Consider the following 23,239-nt stretch of genomic DNA (forward strand, 5'->3'; position numbering starts at 1 on the left):
TTTCAACCCTTAAAAACCACCCTTAATAACATTACACTTTTTATAAGTAGATATTTTAATAGGTCTATATAGAAAAAAAAAGAGAATTAAAGAATTACAAAAACATTTATTTACACAAAAATACGAATTTACAAATATGTACAAATACAAATACAAATAGTTTTTTAGTCATCTTCCAGTATACGAACCGGTTCTGTGGTATTATACATACATTGAAAATTATCCATAAGCGGACTATCCGAATTTTTCGAAAAAAAAAATCGTTTTATAAATATAGCTCCTTCATTTTTGGCGGTGAAAAGTTTTTTCAAAAATGACTTTGTAGGATTTTTGAAGAGTTATAAGACTGTGTAAACTAAATTCCGTAAGATCCCTTAGTTTTTAATTAGGGTGGGTTTAAAGGGCTCGAATAAGGGGGTGTTTGCTCGTAAATAGAGGTTTTAAACAGCTGTATCTCGCTAACTGTTCATTGTAATAAAAATATATGTACAGGGGAATTTTACTTATTAAAGAAGCTACAATTTAGTAGTCTATCATTTTTTTCGTATCTCCAGTATTTTCGGAGATATTTTGAAGTAAAAGGTGAAAAATGGGAAATTCCAAAAAATTAATTTTTCATTAAACTCCAATTTTTCTAAAATTAGCCCTTTTAAATAGGTCAAAATTCTTGGTTGTATTGATAATACAAATGTAAAAGGAATTACAGAAAGATGTAGACCAATTTTTAATCAGGAGGGTAGTTGGGGGGTTGTTTTCACTGATTTTTTTTATAGAGAAAAGCAGGTACCGACCTTTTTTTGATCATAAGTCCCTTAATTTTCAGACTAGAAACTTTTTATTATTTTTTTTGAAAGGCATACTTGAAAAAAAATTATTTAAGTTTTCCTCCAAAAATGCAAGGTTTTTCCGTTATTTTACTTTGAATATTTCAAATTATGCATTTGACGAAAAAAGCTAACTTTTAACATGTATCTCGGTTTGTATTGGTCTTAGTGATATTACAGAAAAATAATTTGGTTTGTGATACTAAAAGATACAATTTTGATTTTTTTTGATTAAATGCATATTTTTCGAGGTATTCTCAAAAAACCCTCTAAAAAAGTCGATTTTTTCATCGAAAAACTGTTACTTTCAAGCGCGAATAATTCGAAAAATATTAGTTTTACGAAGAAAATGTAAAAAACATTTTTTTTCTTATAATTACTTTTTACATCGATTTACATAGGTAAAATGTAATAAAAAATTCCCGCCCCCGAGATGGGGTTGCAACCACCCCCAAGGTTTTAGCGTACAGCGGCATGATATAGAAAATTATCCTTAGACTATTCCCTACCTTCTGTGGTAAAAGTAAAAAAAAATTTCAAGTAAATCCATGCTGGACGAAAAAATTCCGAGCCAAAATGCTTCATTTCCTCAACTATAATGTTTGTATTTAAATAATCCTTATATTAATTCAACGTATCATTCTTTATAGCGTTTAAATAAGTAGATTATCGAGACCCGTTTTGTAAATGAAGAACGGAATGCCAAAAATTTCACATCATCGACCTCCTCTGATTCCGGTAAACGTAAACGTAAAAAGAGGTTTGCAATTAATTAAACGTTTTTTCAGGTCACATTTATACCGAGATCCCGCTTGAACAAGTTCGTGGATTTATCTCAGCTTCCTGTTGAACTTGGAGGCCACTTCATATACAACCACGAGAAATGGATAGAAAACAGACAGGTATGGACTATTATTCACTCAAATTTTTAAATTCTCCTTTAAAAATCGTTTACATGCCATATAGAGGTTAGTACCGGTTATACGCTGAACTTGTTTAGATATACAGAGTGTTTCATTAAGAATTGTCCATATAGTAACTGAAGAAACCTTAGCACAAAATACGAAGATTTAATCTAAAACACTCAAACAAAATATTTCTCCTTACGGAGATACAGTGTTTTATTACAAATATTCTAAACTGATGTTAGCCCATTGTTAAAGCACCTATTAATATTTTTTTTTCAAACTTGACACACAAATTACACATACTTTAACTAGTCTTAAAAGATAGTTTTCCGCTGCTACCAGAGGCGTGCTGTAGGGATATATACTTCATTTTCGCCCCTTTTCCCGCCCTCACAATCTACGCCACTGTCTCAATAATCATTTAAACCTTATTTATTATTGATTCTTTGTTACTATTTACATAAATATCATACTTTTGTCTCATTGCGATAAAGTAAGTAGTTTTCAAGTTATTTGCGTTTAAAGATAATGCATTCCATAAGCCTATGTATTTTAAACTACATTCAATAAGATTATGTGTTTAAAATACACAAGGTGATTGAATCCATTACATTAAAACGCAAATAACTTGAAAACTACTTACTCTATCGCATTGAGACGTTACGTAAACATAAAACATATTTACGTAAAAAGTAACGAAGAATCAAAAAAACATGCTGACGCTGAAATGATTATTACAACAGTGGCGTAGATTGTAAGGGGGAAAAGGGGCGAAAAGGAAGTATATATCCCTACAGAACGCCTCTGGTAACAGCGGAAAACTATTTTTTAACACTAGTTAAAGTATCCTAACATATGTAAACTGTGTGTCAAGCTTAGCGTTACCAGGTGTCCCGATTTGCGCAGGACGTCCCGATTTTCAGGGGTCTGGGGACGTGTACCGATTTGTACCTGATCGGGACACTTAATGTCCCGATTTTCACCCACGAAAACCTATTTCAGGAGGACTTGCAGTGAATTTTATAACTATCTTATAAAAACAAGGTACTCCTAAAAGCGGCAAAATCGAATGAAAAATATAATTTTAATAAAAAATTAATAATTTACTTAATCTATGATTTTTTTTTTTGTAATTTCGTCTGATTATTATTATTATGTAGGATTAAAAAATACAGATTATAGAAACACCTTGTAGTCCAGTAAATGAACGGGAAATACCGTGTAATTTTCAGGATCAACTCCGAATTGCATGAAAATTTGGAAGGCTTGTGCCGTAGGTTGCTTTTACTCGGGGAGTGACAGTCACCCCTAGTTGAGGGTGAAAAACCGCTCGTTTAAAATAAGTCCGGAGATGGATAAATTGACTAATTCTAAGCAATTTTAGTTCTATAGAATTTTAACTTAGTTAATACTTTTCGAGTTATTTACGATTGAAAATGTTTATTTTTCGACACACAAATCACGTTTTCAGGCGATTTTCAAAATAACTCAAAGCGTATTTGATCGAAAAAAATATTCTCAGCAAAAAGGTAGCATAATATGAAAAAATGAAAAAAATTGTGAACTCGAAAAGTCTATAGACCCAGCAAAAGCAAAGTTGTAGCTTATGAAAAATACGTTCTTATTCGTCAAATTTCAAATCAAATATTTCAACGTGAAATAACCAAAAAATGAAGCACTTTTCGGGGAAGCCCAATTAAAACTATTTTAATAAAGCTTTATTTTTATGTTATAAAAAAGTTTCTAGCATCAAAACTAAACGAGTTATGCTCAAAATCAAGTTGACTCCTTTTTTTTTTGGTAAAAAAATCGTGAAAATCTCCCTGTACTTAGCACCCCAAATTAAGTTAATCGTTACCGCTTTACAAACAATTTACTTTACTTATATATTTTTAACATGGTTGAAAGGGTCTGAACGAGTCACTAATCACGAATGTATGCAAAATATGAACAGCCATATTTTAACCAATTTTTGTCTTACAGAAAAACAAAATGAATCTATCATATTTATAAAAGCAAAAACTACCTACTTTTAACTCCTTGAGATTTTTAGTATCCCTAATACTTTTTAAATAATTTTGAAAAAAGGGCATGTTCCAATATTTTAGGAATTTTTTTTTATTATAAAACCATTTTTTTTTTTCAAAACCAAGTACTCACAACTGGTAAACCTTTCAGATCGTATAAACAATACCCATATAAAGTAAATGGTAAAACGGTAACGATTAATTTTATTTACAGTGCTAAATAGGGGCCAACTTTATTTTGAGCGTAACTCGCTTAGTTTTAATGCTGGAGCCTTTTATATAAACCAAAATTATAGATTTTTTTAAACACTTTAAAAAATTATAATAGGTTTTGTCCGAAAATTGCTTAATTTTTTGGTTATTTCAAGTTGAAAAATTCGATTTGGAGGAATTTGACGAATAAGAACGTATTTTTGATGAGCTACAACTTTGCTTTTACTGGTTTTATAGAGACTTTCTGATCATACAATTTTTTTTGCTTTTTTAAAAGCTACATTTTTGCTAAGAATATTATTTTCGATAAAATTACTCGAAAAGTACTGACTTAGTTTAAAAATTATATAGAACAAAAGTTTTTTAGAATTAGTCAGTTGATCTATTATGGGACTTACTTTAAACGCGCATTTTGTTACCCCCGAGAAGGGATAACTGTATCTGTCACCCCACAAGTAAAAGCAACCAACGGTACAAGTTTAACTTTGAAGTAGACAGTACCTAAATATAACCTAAAACCACATTTTCATGCATTTCGGAATTGACTCTGAAAATTACACTCCAAAACGGTCATTTACTGGGCTATTGTTGTTTATTTGTCCCGATCTACAACCCTAAATCCCGATTTGTTTTTGCTTATGTACCGATTAAAAACAAATCGGACCTGGCAACACTAGTCAAGCTTGAACAAAAAATATTAAAGGGTGCTTTAACAATGGGCTAAAATGATTTTCGAACATTTGTAATAAAACACTCTGTATCTCGGTAAGGAAGAATATAGTTTGGCCTAGGCCAAACTAGTTTATTCTGAAGTGTATGTTTTTATATCAGGATAAACTAGTTTAGCCTAGTCGAAAGTAATTGATTACAGCAGATTTGTTGCTGATTTAAACATAAGTTTAGAAGACACTATTAAGAGTTGCAAGACGTTTAAGTATTTAGGGTAAATTATATAGAAATGAAAATAGTACAGGGAAAACAAGCCACCAAAGCACTCCATGGAGTGATATGGAAGAACACTCTAACTAAAGAAAATCAAATAAGATTTTTCAGGGCATAGTGCTGAATATTACCCTACAAGAGCGGAAGAATGGCCAGTGACAACAATAATACGAAATAAAATACGAACAGTTGAATTGGAGTTTATGAGGTGTCTACAAATCACCAGGTAGGATAGAATAAGAACAGAGGAAATATGAAACAGAATAGAAGTAGAATGGTCAATTACAAAAAAGTTGTGGTAGTAAAAGTAGAGCCCTGAAATGGTATGTGCTAGAATAGAGTGCTATGGAAGACGAAAACGGCAAACTCATAATGGGAAAAAGCCAAGAAGAAGAAAGTAATTCAGCGAACTAGTACGGCTTAATCTAAATAATAAATTGAATAAAATACTTTGTTCTTGGAAAAATAATCATTTTTATTAAAATTATAATTATGTATTCGTAACAAACAAACAATAATATTGAGTTATATTTGCGATCGGTCGGACAGACAGCATAGGTCAAATTTCTTACCTTTAGTACCATCCTTGGATTGTAAGCTTTCATTTGACACCTCATTTGTCATTCTACCTGGTATGATGACGGAGGAGTTGAGTTCAGGGACAGACAGACGGACGGACAGACGGACGTGGATAATTCAACGTTTTCACATTTTTTTTTAAATTGGTGAAAACAATATTAATTCGTACTCGATTTTATTCGGAAGTGTATCTTTACTTTTAATTTTTGGAGAAAACTTCATCCTTTTATTTATTATTTTTTATATTATTGAATTATCCAAGAATATATTAATTTACAGCATCTTCATCCGATGTATCATAAATATGATACAATATATCGATGTATGTATAATTTTTTTTGCCATCCCTGTTGGGACGTGATTTGAGAATTATCCGCATGTAAAAGTCCTTACATGTTCGCTAAATTACTTTCGACTCGGCTAAATTGGTTTAGACTAGGCTGTACTAATTTATCCTGCAGTGTGAGTCTTTATTATATCAGGATAAACTAGTTTGACCTAAAGTGTGTGTATTTATATCAGGATAAACTAGTTTGGCCTACGCGCGATAGGACAAACTAGTTTGGCCTAGGCCATACTAGTTTATTCTAACGCGCTTAGGACAAACTAGTTTGGCCTAGGCCAAACCAGTTTGTCCTGAAATCGGGTTTCGCCGGTAACATATATATGTTACGGGCAATAACGTAAATCTGGCCAATAACGTTAATAACCGGTCAATATCGACAATGGCCTGTTGAATTAGTCATTGTTGACAATGGCCGGATATTAACGTTATTGTCCTTAGAAACTGGACATTTTAAACTCTTAATAACATTTCCATCATTGTCCGGCCAATGTCGACAATGCCCGTTGTTAATCGGTCAATGTTGAAATTTAGACTAAAAGATAGGCTATGTTTATTATTTGCTTCATTTCTGTGCTCGTGCTGAAATTACTCGTAGTAAATTTATGTAAAAACTGTTACAAAATGCCATGGTTCACTATCTTGTCAAAATAAAAATGATTAGCCTTCAAAAGCTATCTTATACAGGGTGTTTCATTGGGGAACGGAAATACTTTAATGATGAATAGAGGTCACCGAGCCGGTTCTGGATATGCTACATTTTTTGCCCTACCGACTTTTATAACCGAGTTACAGGGTGTTTTGTCGATTTAACCCATTCCTTTCCTAAGCCATAACTTTAGAATTACCCTGTATATTTTTTTCATATTTGGTACGCATATGTCTCATTCAAAACCCAAACGACCGACATACTAACCATAAGAAGAATCCAGGTCAGGATTAATAAAAAATTATAAAGTAATTGTGAGCTTAAGACAACACCCTGTATATTCAAATTTTGAAAATGTTTGCATATTTGAAAAGAGCACAAAAAACTAAGTTTAATGGTTCATTTCCATTTTTCGGCCAGACAATTTTATGACTTTAATTTTGAAATAATATTGAATTTTTTAAGAACTCTGACATTAAAAAGCAGGTATTATTAACTTTTAGTTATAAATTATTAAAGTTAATGAATAAATACTCATTTTAAAAATAATCAATACTTATTTACCATATTGGAACGACCCAATTACTAATCACAAGAAAAATCCAGGTCCGGATTAACACAAAAAATATAAAGTAATTGTGACCTTGAAACAACACCCTGTATATTGAAATTTTGAAAATTTGTTTGCGTATTTTAAAAGAGCACAAAAACTGCGTTAGGTCCATGTCAAATTTTTGCGCAGATAATTTAATTACGGCAATTTTGAAATCATATTGATTAATTCTGTAAAGGTGACAAGAAGCTGCCAGAAAAATTAAAAACAATCCCAATGTAATTAGAAAATCGCTTCGAAATCTTTTAAATTGAGCAAGGAAATGCATCGAACAAAATGGCGGACATTTTGAGCAACTGTTATAGTTCAAATATTTTTAATTTATGTTAAATTGTTGAATTGCTTAAACGATTTTTTTTATTAGATACATATAGCTGTTTTTTAATTCTTCACTAAATCATTAAAATATCATTATCACTAATTCTAATTTTTAATGATGTGCATCCAGCAATCATTAAAATCCAAGAGAATCCATGAAACCAGCGTAGTAAATAAGTATTAAGTATTTTTAAAATAAGTATTGATTCATTAACATTAAATTATTAAAAGTTAATAATACCTGGTTTTTAATCTGTTCTTTAAAATTTTAATATAATTTCAAAATTGATGTATTTAAACCATCTGCGCAAAAATTAAAATTAACCTTTAATCATAATTTTTTATGCTTTTTTAAAATGCGCAGACAAATTTTCAAAATTTCAATATACAGGGTGTTGGTTCAAGGTAACAAATACTTTATATTTTTTTGTTAATCCGGACCTGGATTTTTCTTGTCATTAGTAATTGGGTCGTTCCAATGTGGTAAATAATTATTGATTATTTTTAAAATGAGTATTTATTCACTAGCTTTAATAATTTATAATTAAAAGTTAATAATACCTGCTTTTTAATGTCAGAGTTCTTAAAAAATTCAATATAATTTCAAAATTAAAGTCAAAAAATTGTCTGGCCGAAAAATTGAAGCGAACCAATAAACTTAGTTTTTTGTGCTATTTTCAAATATGCAAACAGATTTTCAAAATTTTAATATACAGGGTGTTGTTTTAAGGTCACAATTACTTTATAATTTTTTGTTAATCCGGACCTGGAATTTTCAGTGATTAGTATGTCAGTCGTTTGGGTTTTGAATGAGACATATGTATACCAAATATGAAAAAAACATACATGGTGGTTCTAAAGTTATGGCTTAGAAAAGAAATGAGCAAAATCGATAAAACACCCTGTAACTCGGTTATAAAAGTCGGTAGGGCAAAAAATGTAGTATATCTAGAACCGCCTCGGTGACCTCTATTCACCACTAAAGTATTTCCGTTTCCCAATGAAACACCCTGTATAAAAAAATAATAGGACATCATACCTAATTTTATTTATTATTTATCAACATTGGCCATTTGCTTTTGGCCACTGTCGTTATTGACCGGTTATTGATGAAAACTCTAATTTAAGGTTATTTTTTTACAACATTGGCCAATAGCTAAGGTTATTGTCGTTAATGGCCGGGCATTGTCGCTAATAACCAGGGAAAATGGACATTCACGACAATGCCCGGTCTTTAACGTCAACGGTTAATTTACATCATTGTCCGTGACATATACATTGTAAATCCCAAATCATGATTTACAAAGTTTATACATTGTAAATCGTGATTCGGGAGTGCTCCTCGTAACATTCAACGTGTCTTGGTTTGATTATCTCTAGTGCAACTTTATTGTGATTGTAGTATAGTATTTATTTACCATCGTACCTTTGGATTTTTTTGTGAAATATCTGATGCGGCAGGTTAGGCCGAATGCTGCCGTGCTCCTAATTAACTCTTTGACTCTTTTCTAAAGGTTAAAATGGGTAAAATAAAATATGATTCAATTAACTTTCTATAAGAAATTTTTATCTTAAAAATATATATTTTTATAAATAAAACGGGATAATTTCCGAAGGTTGGCTGTATACCATCTAGTTAAATAAAATTTAACGTGAAGTAAAGCACTCCCTGGTGTAGGTGGTACATTTTAAAAAAAATTAAATTTTTTTTAAAATCCAAAGGATTACGTTCAAAACGTTTTCGGACTTATCAACCCATCATCAGTGAACTCCCCGTCCTTGCAAAATAGCCACAATGCCAAACACTGGTTAAGTTATATGTTCCAACTACATAGTAATAAGTATAAAATAGTTTGGCTTAAAGTGGATGCCAATGGATTACTTCCAGCAACATGATGCTCTTCTGCTTTACGTTAAAATATTTTTTTAAAAAAATTGGAAAATTTTTTGTAAAAGGTATAAATTTTTATTAAAATCCCTTTAAAGGGCTACATCATAACAAAACTTTTTCGATTTTATAAAAAATCATCATCAGTGTTAGATCTAAAAATAAGTATAACCGATTTAATGAATGTAAAGTTGACATTTAAATTTTGACTAAGGTTAGAGCAAGTTGGTTATACTTACAGATTGGATGCTAGCTGAGCCACCAAAGAAAAATATTCGGGTAAAAACCCTTTAAATATAACATGGATGCATTAAAGGTGCATACTTAAAAAAAATGCCTTATGATGGATACATGGCAACAGGATAATGCCCTTAGGTAATGTATTGAATTTTCCAACGCGTGGGATGCAAATTGAGTTGTTTACATTCGAATGACTTAATGGCAACTAAATGCAAAATGAGTGATGTTTCTGAAAGGTGTCAAAAATCAAACCGACAACGTGACGGTAGAAGTTACCCCGTATCACTACAGACAACTAATTGTAATAAAAGATTTTTTTAATAGAAATAAAGTTTAAGATTTTTTTAATGTAATAAAAGAATATTACAATTAGTTGGCTGTAGTGATACAGTAGATACAGGGTAACTTCTACGTCACGTTGTCAGTTTGATTTTTGACACTTTTCAGAAACATCACTCATTTTGCATTTATTTGCCATTAAGTCATTGGAATGTAAACAACTCAATTTGCATCCCACGTGTTGGGAAATTTAATACATTACCTAAGGCCATTATCCTGTTGCCATGTATCCATCCTAAGGCATTTTATTTAAGTATGCACCTTTAATGCATCCGTGTTATATTTAAAGGGTTTTTACCCGAATATTTTTCTTTGGTGGCTCAGCTAGCATCCAATCTGTAAGTATAACCAACTTGCTCTAACCTTGGTCAAAATTTAAATATCAACTTTACATTCATTAAATCCGTTATACTTATTTATTTTTAGATCTAACACTGATGATGATTTTTTATAAAATCGAAAACGTTTTGTTATGATGTAGCGCTTTAAAGGGATTTAATAAAATTTTATACCTTTTACAAAAAATTTTCCAATTTTTGTGATTGATGGTATACAGTTAACTACAGGAAAATAGATTTCTTTTCCTTGTGGATTTTTTAAAACATTTTTTGTTATTAGGTCTTCATTGAGCTACGTTTAGTCTGTCAATGATTTAAAAGGAAGTAGAATGTCTACTTCATTTCATCATTTCTACTTCCTTTTAAATCATTGACAGACTAAACGTAGCTCAATGAAGACCTAATAACAAAAAATATTTTAACGTAAAGCAGTAGAGCATCATGTTGCTGGAAGTAATCCATTGGCATCCTCTTTAAGCCAACATATAACTTGGAACACATAACTTAACCAGTGTTTGGCATTGTGGCTATTTTGCAAGGACAGGGAGTTCACTGATGATGGACTGATAAGTCCGAAAACGTTTTGAACGTAATCCTTTTGGTTTTTTACACAAAAATAATGTCGATGTTTGATCAGGTGTCCCGCGACGAGTCATCCTTTCACCCAGCAGTGTAATACGTAATAATTAAAACATGTCAATCAAGTGACACTATATCAAAAAATATTCAATTAATAAAAAAACACTCAGATTAAAATTTGGGTATCAAAATAACGTGTGGGTATAAAAAATAGTAAATAATTTCGAAAGGTCATTCGACAGCATGATGGCTATCCCACGCAGATTATTGACTGAAACAGGTATTCACTTAGTTACTTGATATACAGAAGACACCAACCACAACGTCGCAATCTGATTACTCATCCTAATCAAAGAAATACTATGTATGTACACCGTGTGATTAATTAGTGGCTCATTATCCTTGTCAATGTGATAATCTTATGGAATGGAACAGGTGTAATATGTAGGTGGTCGGAATGTTTTTTAATTGAAAAACATTGAATGATTGAATTTTAACGTTCAGAAAATATATGAAAATTAATTGTTTTTAAATTATTATTTTAGTAAAGTAAAGTTCAATACTAAATATAAAACAAATTAAAACAAAAGCAATGGGAAAATCCCAGTAGCTGGTTGTATACCATAATTAAAAATCATACAGAACAAGTAAAAACTTCGTTTATATAATGGCATAAAAAGTTTATTCAAAAACTATTAAAAAGTCGTCTAAAAGGATTCGCCAAACGTTTTAGATCTAGATCAGATCATCTTCAGTGCCTAGAACGAAGTATTTCCACGTTAGAATGAATGCAAAAGGTTAAAATTATGACTAGTTAAAGAAAAAATGTAGATAATACTTACGTTCTGCTTAGTATATGAAACTAGCAAATTTATAGAATAGGTGACATCGAGAAATATGATTTATGTTGAAAAAATACGCTACTAACATTAGTTTTTCAACATGTAAATCATATTTCTCGATGTCACCTATTCTATAAGGTTGCTAGTTTCATATACTAAGCAGAACGTAAGTATTATCCACATTTTTTCTTTAACTAGTCATAATTTTAACCTTTTGCATTCATTCTAACGTGGAAATACTTAGTTCTAAGCACTGAAGATGATCTGATCTAGATCGAAAACGTTTTGCGAATCCTTTTGGATGACTTTTTAATAGTTTTTCAATAAACTTTTTATACCAATATTGGGACCGTGCAAGTTCGGAAAAGCGACACCTATTTCTACGCTCTGTACTTTTTTTCGCACTTTTGATTATATTGGCCAATCATATGTTCCTGGTTACTGGATAATTGTCAAGGCCATATTCCAAAAAAAATAATAGGAAGAAAATAACATACAAAAAATTATATGTAGTAAATAAAATGAGTTATTAAAATGCAGTACTGCAAGCAAAATACAATTAATTAAATTTACCTTTATATAATAATTGCATATCATATTAATATTGTGGAGCAATATATAATTTTTCTTCTTAAATGACAATAGGTATGAAATGTACGTCAATTTGACAATTTCAAATTTCAGTTGACAATATGAATTATTTTAGAAAGTTGCAATATTTCTCCGCTATTCGCGCACGATCGTTTCGCGTATCCCTTCCAAGTACTTGCACACCGCGAATACAAACGAAGTTTTTACTTGTTCTGTATGATAAAACAAATTCTTACGATACTTGCTGAATCTTTAATATCTTTAATATCTTATAGGTCTGGATCCCGCGTATGAAAAAAAGTTGATTAATAGCAAGCTGAAAATTTGTTAATAGCTTAAGGGTGTCTAGTCGGATAAACTTTGATATATGGGAACACTAAAACAGGGGCAGTTTTAATTGTGGAACAGGTTAAAAATTTGAAACGGTCAGACCACGAAAACGGCACATTTATTTTGTCCGACAGAACAGACTTAAACTCTCCGAACAGAGATTAAGCTCTCATGCAAAAATCAGACTGCTATTTATCACCTGTCATAATTCCTGTCATTTTACATATTCTACATGTTTCACTCATTAAAACGCCCATTTGGCGATAAATAGCAGTCTGATTTTTGCATGAGAGTTTAATCTCTGTTCGGAGAGTTTAAGTCTGTTCTGTCGGACAAAATATATGTGCCGTTTTCGTGGTCTGACCGTTCCAAATTTTTAACCTGTTCCACAATTAAAACTTCCCCTGTTCCAGTGTTCCCATATATCAAAGTTTGTTCGACTAGACACCAATAAGCTTTTAACAAATTTTCAGCTTGCTATTAATCAACTTTTTTTTCATACGCGGGATCCAGACCTATTAGATAGATACACAATTTAAGATTCTACACTGCTGAATTTAATGGGAAATGCCCCATATAGTAAGATAATATCAAAAAGTATTTTGTATGTACGCCATCATCATCGGTTGGCGCTACAGCCCTTCGTCAACCTTGGCCTGCCTTCACACATTATTCCATCCTTCCTTGTCGAGTGTCTGTCTTCTCTTCATCCCCTTACTCCAATCTCCATTAAATATTCCTGCACATCGTCCAATATCTGAGTTTAACTCGCCCCTTCTTCTTCTTCCGACCGGCCAATTGGCGTAGTTATTCTGACAGGATCACTTGCATCCATCTGCATAACCTGGTCATCTCATCTTAAGCGGTTTATTTTGATGGTTTTCACGATATCTGCATCACCAAAAAAACTTCTTCTTCTTCTTCTTGTAGTTCCTTCTCTTATCGTAGGTTGGCTATCCTCATAGCTATCCGTACCTTATTGGCGGCGGCTCTGAAAATATCTATTGAGCTGCAACTATACCACTCGTAAGTTTCTCAGCCAGAAAATTCTTCTTCTACCTATGGATCTTTTCCCTTAATTTTGCCCTGCATTATGAGCCGGAATATCTCATATTTCGCACCTCTAGTAATGTATTATAGACTTTGAACAAGCCTTTGACTCAATAAAGAGAAATGAAATAATGAAAGCCTTAAAATATCAAGGAGTAAGTAAAAAACTAAGAAGTCTAATAAAAATGTCAATGAGCAAATCAAAAATCAGTATTCTAACACAAAAAGGGGAAACAGAAGAATTCGAAATAAATAAAGGAGTGAGACAAAGTGACTCACTGTCAGCAACACTATATTTAAGCTGACAGTAGATTTTGTGTTAAGAAAGATCCACAAGGGAAACCTAAGGCATCAGGTTACCAACTAATCGCCTATGCAGATGATATAGGGATAGTAACAAAAATACGAAAAATCATGAAAAAATTATTAATGGAGATTGAAGAAGAGGGTGGGAAGAGGATGGGACTAAGAAAAAAAAACAAAATTAATGAGACTCGGAAAAGCAGAACAAAATGGAGAGATAAGGATAGGAAATAAAAAATTCGAGGAAGTACAGAAATTTAAATACCTGGGCGTTATGATAAACAACAAAGGGGAAAGAAAAACGGAGATCGAAGAAAGAATAACTGCGACAAACCGGGTATACCAAGCCAATAGAAAACTACTAAAGAGTAAAATATTGACCAAACAAACAAAAATGAATATATATAAACCAATAATAAGACCAATAACGATGTATGCAGCAGAAACGATGACTATGACAAAAAAAGAAGAAGAGAAATTAAGGATAAATGAACGGAAGATAATAAGGACAATACTGGGTCCAGTGAGAATCGAAGAACAAGAGTATAGAAGGAGAACGAATAAAGAAATTTTAGAAGAATTAAATGGTGAAGATATAGTAAAGAAAATAAAAGTACAAAGAACCAAATGGCTGGGTCATATATGGAGACAAGGACCAGAATCAGTATCAAAAGCTATGGTATTTTGGCAACCAGGAGGAAAAAGGAGACGTGGTCGACCCAGATCGAAATGGTTAACTGAAGTAGAGGAGGACCTAAGAGGACAGGAATTACTAAATGGAAAGAAAAGGCAATAGACCGGACGAAATGGAGACATATTAGTGAACAAATACAATGATCATGGGGACTCATCCACCCCGTAAAATGGATCTAGAAAGCGAAAGCGGCGAAACCCCACATGGGACGTTAAGCCATATACTATACTATATAGCAATGTGACCGAAATATTCCAGCTTTCTTGTTTTGATGTTCTTTATCACCTCGCCATCCTTTTGTAGCCTTCTAAGCACCTCTGCATTCGTAACTCGTTGGATCCATGGTATTTTCAAAATCCTTCTATATAGTCTAAGAGCTAATGAACCCTCCGACTAACGGTCGTCCTGTAAGGCTAGAAATTTTTCTAGTGATAATTCATAGCACACCAAGGCTAAAAACCATGACCTGGCAGGCATCAGCAGTGCACGTGTATCTACCAGATGAATCGAAAAGTGCAAATTTAGGGGGTAAAATAAACTTTTTCCTGTAAGGTTTAAATTTAAGTATGTGTTTGAGTAAGTCATTTAGACGAAATAAGAGCATAAGACCTTGCCAGGCGAGGGGAAAGATTATGGGTTTTCCTAAAATTATTCTTTTTGCATTGAACAAATTTTTTTAGGTTTTTTGAATCATTCCAAACAGAAAAGGTCTTTAGTGATTTTTCTCTTAAGTTAATAGTTTTTGTTATATAAGCGATTGAAAATTTTCAAAATTGCGAAATCGGCCATTTTTAACCCTAAATCGGACATTTATCTAAAAATTTCAAAGTTACCAAGGTAGGTAGATATAACTTAAACATTGATTGATGAAATCCCAAAGAGCTTTTTGCAATACAATATCGGAAACGCCTTTGTTTTTTAATTGCTAATCAAGCGGGCACGACACTGTAGTATAAGTAAGGACGTTTGAGTTGGCATAAATTCATTATCTCGAGAATGGGCAAATTTCAAGAGAAATCCTCAGACAGGTCGATTTTTATTTTTAAATTAGGACTTTTTGGCATATATTTAATACTAGTGACTTCATCCATCTGAGCGTGATGACGCAATCGATAATTTTTTTTAAATGAGAGTAGGGGTTGTGTGATAGCTCATTTGAAAGGTTATTTAATTCTCTATTCACTAATATAAACATTAACATAATTATTTATACAGGGTGTACAAAAAAATTTTTTTTATTAAATTAACTTTGATTAAATTTGACAAATAGAAGAAATTTTTTTTTGTACACCCTGTATAAATAATTATGTTAATGTTTATATTACTGAATAGAGAATTAAATAACCTTTCAAATGAGCTATCACACAACCCCTACTCTTATTTAAAAAATCATCGATTACGTCATCACGCCCAGATGGATGACGTCACTAGTATTATATATATGCCAAAAAGTCCTTATTCAAAAATAAAAATCGACCTGTCTGAGGATTTCTCTTGAAATTTTCTCATTCTCGAGATAATGAATTTATGCAAACTCAAACGTCCTCACTTATACTACAGTGTCGCGCCCGCTTGATTAGCAATTAAAAAAACAAAGGGGTTTTCGATATTTTATTGCAAAAAACTCTTCGGGATTTCATCAATCAATGTTTAAAGAATATCTACGTACCTTGGCAACATTGAAATTTTTAGATAAATGTCCGATTTAGGGTTAAAAATGGCCGATTTCGCAATTTTCAAAATTTTCAATCACTTATACAACAAAAACTATTAACTTAAGAGAAAAATTACTAAAGACCTTTTCTGTTTGGAATGAATCAAAAAACCTAAAAAAATGTTTGATGCAAAAAGAATAATTTTAGGAAAAACCCCTAATCTTTCCCCTCGCTGGCAAGGTCTTATGCTCTTCAGAATCGCCTGTCATTGTACACATTTCTTCTAAATGACTTACTCAAACACATACTTAAATTTAAACCTTACAGGAGAAAGTTTATTTTACCCCCTAAATTTGCACTTTTCGATTTACCTGGTAGATACACGTGCACCGCTGATGCCTGCCAGGTCATGGTTTTTAGCCTTGGTGTGCTATGAATTATCACTAGAAAAATTTCTAGCCTTACAGGACGACCGTTAGTCGGAGGGTTCACTAGCTCTTAAACTAATAGCATCACATCTCAAATGCTTCTAACTTCTTTGTGTTGTCTACTTTAAGTGTCCAGCTTTCCATTCCATACAACAAAGTCGAGAACACGTAGCATCTTAAGGCTCTTATTCTTAGCTCCAGAGGAAGGTCTCGATTAACAAACATTTTTTTCCTTTTTATGAATGCCTTTCTTACAATTTCGATGTGTGTCCTGATTTCTCTACCGTGGTCGTTGTTCTCTGTTACCCAGGTTCCCAGATATTTGTAGGTATTTACACTTTCTACTTGTTTTTCCTCGATATATAGCCTTCCTACTGTGTGTTGCTTAGAAATAATCATGAACTTGGTTTTCTTAACCTTCAATTGTAGTCCATGTTTTATACTGACTAGACTGGTATAAAAATCCTGAGACTGGTCGATTTTAATTTTTAAATTATGATTTTTTGACATATGCCTACGACCATCTGGGCGCGATGACGTAATCGATGATTTTTTTTAAATAAGAATAGGGGTCGTATGCTAGCTCATTTAAATGATTATTCAATTCTCTATTCAGTAATATAAACCTTGACATAATTATTTATACAGGGTGTCTAAGAAAAATTATTTCGAATTAAATTAATGAACACGAAAAGAAGAATGTATGTAATTTATTTAATTCAAAATATATTCTGCTGCAGTCAGAAAGCAGAAAAAAAATTTATTTCACAAATAAACATTGTTTTTCGCTTAAATTAAATGTTCAAACTGTCAAGAGGCAAATGGGTGGCAGCTAGAACATTGAAATTAAGCGAAAAGCAATGTTTATTTATCAAAAAACATTTTTTATGTTTTCTGACAGCAGTAGAATGTATTTTTAATTAAATAAATTACATACATTCTTCTTTTTGTGTCGATTAATTTAATTCAAAACAATTTTCCTTGGACACCTTGTATAAATAATTATGTTAATGTTTATATTACTGAATAGAGAATTGAATAACCTTTCAAATGAGATAGCACACGACCCCTATTCTCATTTAAAAAATTCATCGATTACGTCATTACGCCCAGATGGATGATGTCACTTATACGATATATATGTCAAAAAATGATAATTTAAAAATTTAATTCGACCTGTTTCAGTATTTTGCATTAGAGTCACTGGCTTACAAAATAACGAATTTATTCTAATGGTAGGGGAGCCCAAGCGGGGATTTTTACAGTTACTCGAGCGCGTCAGATTATCATATGGGGAGAAACCTGGTACCCTGCAGATGTACCTCTACCATATATTGGCTCTTAACACAGGGGAGTTCGTTAAGGGGGGGCCCGAAAAAAAATCTATCCTTAAAAAAACTCGAAATTGTCAGATTAAGATAAGGTAAGTTAAGTACATGGAAAGGAGTGTATATTTCAAAAATCTGACGATTTGAGCCGGGCGTAAGGAAATGGGTGAGTCCCAAAGTTTCACAAGAAAAAAGCGAATATTTCGCGAATTGAATGACAGATCGAAAAACTAAAAAGTATGTGCTCAATATTTTTTAAAAATCTATCGAATGATACCAAACACGACTTACCACGGAGAGGGGTGGGGGTTAAATTTAATATTTTAAATACGAATCCCACGATATTTCGCGAAATGAACATCAGATCGAAAAACTGTAAAATACACTTATTTAATATTTTTGAAAAATCTATCGAATGGCACCAAAGACGACCCCCCACGGAGGTGGGGTGGGGGGTTACTTTAAAATCTTAAATAGGAGCCCTCATTTTTTATTGCAGATTTGGAGTCCTTACCTAAAAATAAGTAACTTTTATTCGAAACATTATTTCGAATTATGGATAGATGGCGTTATAATCGGAAAAAACGATTGTTGGAAATGGAAAATTAAATTAAAAACTAGCAAGCGCCCACTACAATGGAAAATTTTACTTAACCTTTTTTGGTTTTAGAACCCACTCTTCACAACCGAATAGGTCCCCAAAGCGCTCGAGTGACTGCACATTTAGCATACTTTGCTCCCCTACCACAAACATTTGCACCATACTGCATGTAAAATTGATATCTCATAATATGTGATTACCTGTTAGGTATTACCTGAGTAGGTAATTATTCTGAACTATATATCTCAGTAGGTTATCTTCTTCTATATATTATTTAAATACCTTGCATTAATCCCCAATTTTTTTTATTTTACAGAAAGTAGAGGAATTCTATTCCGATTGCGACGTCACTCTGAAAGAGCTGGATGAACTATACCAGTATGTTATGGCGAGTAAAATGTTACGACCTAGTCAAGTTCAAGAAGCCATAAATACCAGTTCCGACATGGCCGAGTCCACTAAAATGTTAGTCTTTAACGCAACCGAAACAGGTAAATTTTATAATATATTCTTAAGTAACGAGACATTCACACCTCCTCATCTTCTTTTATATTGTCACATATTTTATTAAAAGATTTTTTATGACTTTCTTATGTTTATGCATACTTAGGTACTATATTCTTTACTACTATATAGGGTTCAAGGTTGTCTGTACTTTTTTTAACTTTACGGTAAAATATTTTAAAGATTATAAGGACAATATTTAATAGGCCTTTATTTTTATAGGAGTTTTATAGAATTAAACGTTTGATTTTATAATAAAAGCAGAAATTATTTCAAATGTTCATGATCGTCATAATGGGCGCGAAAATTCTTTGTGCATCTTGGCATGCACACAGAGAAGTCGCCACTCCTGTCGATTCCTAGCAACTTCCCTCCATCTTCGGACCCTTCAAATCGTAAGATCTTCTTCCATATCATAAATACATTTTCTACACAGTCTTCTACGCACTTCTGACCTCTGCGTTTGAGAATGTCAATATCTTCGTGTAGGTACTTGTTATCTGATATCCTAACAATGTGTGAAGCCAATCTTAGTTTCCATTTCAATCATGGATGACCATGCAATGTATTTCAGCGCATATTTGCAACATGTAGCTGATAACAAGGCAACTAAATGATAACATATTTGTGTGTGCTCAAGGAAATAGCTTTGAATAAGTGGAAGAGAAACTCGAAACTACCTTAAAAACAATGACAGAGTACTATCTGCAGCATTCTCTAAGACCCAATCCTTCTAAAATACAAGACTGCGCCTTCCACCTTCGCGCCAAGGAAGCCAAGCGAAAACTTCAAATTGTGTGGAATGGTAATATACTAGAGCACACAGACCAACCTGTATATCTTGGAGTAACTCTGGACAGGTCCCTCACCTACAGACAACATTGCATAAAAACGAGAGGGAAAGTGACAACTAGGAACAGCATACTAAGAAAGCTAACGGGAAGTAAATGGGGTGCATGTCCTGGCGTCTTAAGAACAACGGCACAGGCACTGTGTTTCTCAACTGCTGAATATGCGTGCCCAGTTTGGGGCAGATCTGCCCACGCTAAACAAGTTAATACTGCTCTAAATGAAACATGCAGGATAGTAACGGGGTGCATCAAACCAACGCCACTTTCAAACCTATATAAGGCAGCGGGTTTTGCAGAACCCTCAACACTCAGAGGCGTTGCTGAACACATAGAGAAAATTAAACAGATTGCGGTCGAGCGGCATGCCCTATACAAAGCTCGAACACCACGAAAGCGACTAAAATCCAGGAAAAGTTTCCTTGGAACAGTGCAGGATGAACCGCCTGAGTATTTTCCTCTTCCTCAGGTTCAATGGACCGGCCAGTCTCTAGACTTTAAAACTTGGAAAACTATGAATAGGATAAGAACGGGGGTCGCTCCAGTGAAACAGAACATGGTAAAATGGGGGAAAATAGACCAAGATGATGTGAACTGTAACTGTGGAGAAAGGCAGAATATGGAACATCTTTTTACATGCAGAAACTGTCCTTATCGCTGTACCCTCGAAGATTTGTGGCTCGCCAACGAACACGGAACCGACGTAGCCCGATACTGGGCTGAAATTTTATGAATGACATGTCCGGACATGATAAAGTAAAGTAAGTGTGTGTGTTAGATAAATTTGATAAGTACCAAATTTTTCCATTTAACCTCTCCCTCTCTTCATTGTCGTTTTCCCATTACTGAAAATCGTGATTTCCTCCATTACTCCTAACAAATTTTCTCCATTGGTTTTTATTGTAAGCTACTCTAAGTGTTTCGCAGAATGTATAACAAGCTGAATTCTGAATTTGGTTAGACCATTTTGGTCATGGACAGAAAGAGTAACAAATCAAGATGTTTTGCTGAAGATGGGGAAGGAATGCGAAGTCATAAAAACCATACAAACGAAAAAACTGGAATATCTAGGTCACATAATCAGAGGAGAAAAGTACTCTCTGCTAAGACTCATAATCCAAGGAAAGATCTCGGGAAAGAGAAATGTGGGACGTATTAGGGTTTCCTGGTTGCGAAATTTAAGGGAGTGGTATGGATGCAGTTCAATACAGTTGTTCAGAGCTGCAGCCAACAAAGTTAAGATTACTGTGATGGTAGCCAACCTCCGATAGGAGACGGTCCTGCAAGAAGAAGATCTGGTTGGTGATTGTCCTCTTGATTCTGTTCCCGAAACGTTTCCAAATTATTGTCACCCCGTTTTTCTTCAACACCATATCTCAAAGGTATACATTTTTTGCGTTCGTGTTCGCGAGGAGTCCAACTTTATGCCCTTATAAAAATTGATAAAACAAGTGCAATCACCAATTTCATCTAAAATTTTTGAGATATAAATCGGTCTTTTCAAACTTTAGTTGGGTGACTCATCGCCATACCACTGCGTTTCCGAATTTCTGCTTCCTAGTTGCCATCGTTAGTTATACTATGTAGATCCGGGATAGTTGAAGCTGCCACTATCTGGGATTCCTACAAGTGCTTACTCAGCTAAATAGTGTCGAATCTCTCTATCACCATTATTTTTATGTCTTGTCTTTTCTAATAAAATCAAGACCAATTTTGATGCTTTTCAGCTCAACTCTTCGCAGCAGATCTGGCATTTCTTATTCACTTGCTGCTATCAATATAGAGTCATCAACAAATTCTTAAATTACAGATTTTCTACCAGTCACCGTTACTCCATCGATCCATACTTCTAAAGGCATCCTCATGACAGGTTTACCCTTAGACAAGGAAAATTCCTTGTCTAAGGGTTGGTGATGTTGATTATAGTTACTTTCGAGTATTCATTACAAATCGTTACTTTTGTATAAAGTAATCATTTACAGTATTCGTTACTTTGATTACTATGATTAGTTTTGTTACTTTTGTATTTGAGTACCGGTAATCATATCGAGAATCGTATTTCTCAGTAGGTAGCATTTATTTTTATTTTCATTCTGTGAATTTGTGAATTACCTACTATCTAATCTACATCGGCCAATAGCGTAGATCTAGATAAAAATATAGGGTTCTCGCATTCGATCTTTGTTAATGACACACATTATATATTTTACGTATACCATTATACCTCCCTCTGTTTCATCTTCTATCTTCTCCTCGCCCACATACCCTTAAAACGCTTCATACCGATAACGATATTCGATAACACTTGTAAAATACCGCTCCCGTCCGTTACTCGCTGGGATACGATTGGTAGAAAGTAATCAAGTGTACTGGTTGTAGATACAATAGTCGTTACTCGCTCTGATACGATTGGTACGAAGTAACCAATGAATCAGAATAATCAAAGTAGATACAATAGTCGTTACTCGCTCTAATACGATTGGTACGAAGTAACGAAGTAATCAGAGTAATCAAAGTAATCAAAGTAACGATGTGCCTCTCTGTATAGTAATCGTTACTTTCGGTATTCGTAAGTAACGAGTACTTTGTAACGAATAGATACTTTTTCAACATCACTACTAAGGGTTTACCATTTACTATTGAATAAGTCAGGTGACAAGACGCATCCTTATTTAACAGGTTGACTGCCAGAAAAAAATGTTTAAAAAAGTCCCTGGTGCCAAGTTGAAAAAAGTTCATCTGGCAACCAACTGAAATACTTGCATTACTAATGTTTTACCGATTTTGTTTATTAGTCCATATTTTTGGAAATCGAATACGACCGCCGGGGCGAGGGCGGCATACTTATTCCCGTGGTGCCAAGCGGTCGGTCGGGCGGTCGTTCTGTTCATGATGAGACTTGTTGTGCATTATTCCGCTGAGTGGTTGATTTAACTAATATTTTATCAGTAAAATCAGGATCGTTTAAACACACCGATAAATCAAACAACTTATCAAGGTCAATCGAGTTGTTGCAACTTATCATTGTGTGTAAACGGTGCATCGCACGACTTATCAAAGTTGGAGTTGGGTTGAGGTTGGTATCGGATTGCATCAACTTATCACAAGGATCGAGTTGTTTTAATTTATCGTCGTGTCTAAACGGTACAGCGATTTATCATTGGACTTGGGTTGCATCAATTTAGGAAAATCTTACAGAATTAGAATTTATTTACATATCCAATTAAATAATGTACAGGGTGATTGATTAGTGGGGTAAAGCTAC

The 23,239-nt window shown here is 33.3% G+C and overlaps 1 protein-coding gene across 6 annotated transcripts in view; it reads left to right on the forward strand.

The window, feature by feature from the left end:
• Positions 1-23,239, forward strand: part of LOC114338523 (titin) — a 751,244-nt gene that overhangs the window by 82,536 nt on the left and 645,469 nt on the right. For all 6 annotated transcript variants that reach the window (XM_050662823.1, XM_050662825.1, XM_050662826.1 and 3 more), the window contains exons 4-5: positions 1,613-1,726; positions 18,939-19,113. In XM_050662823.1, the coding sequence (XP_050518780.1) occupies positions 1,613-1,726; positions 18,939-19,113 (289 nt within the window). The remainder of the gene's footprint in view (positions 1-1,612; positions 1,727-18,938; positions 19,114-23,239) is intronic.

This window comes from Diabrotica virgifera, chromosome 9 (genome assembly GCF_917563875.1).
Source record: "Diabrotica virgifera virgifera chromosome 9, PGI_DIABVI_V3a".
NCBI lineage: Eukaryota > Metazoa > Arthropoda > Insecta > Coleoptera > Chrysomelidae > Diabrotica > Diabrotica virgifera.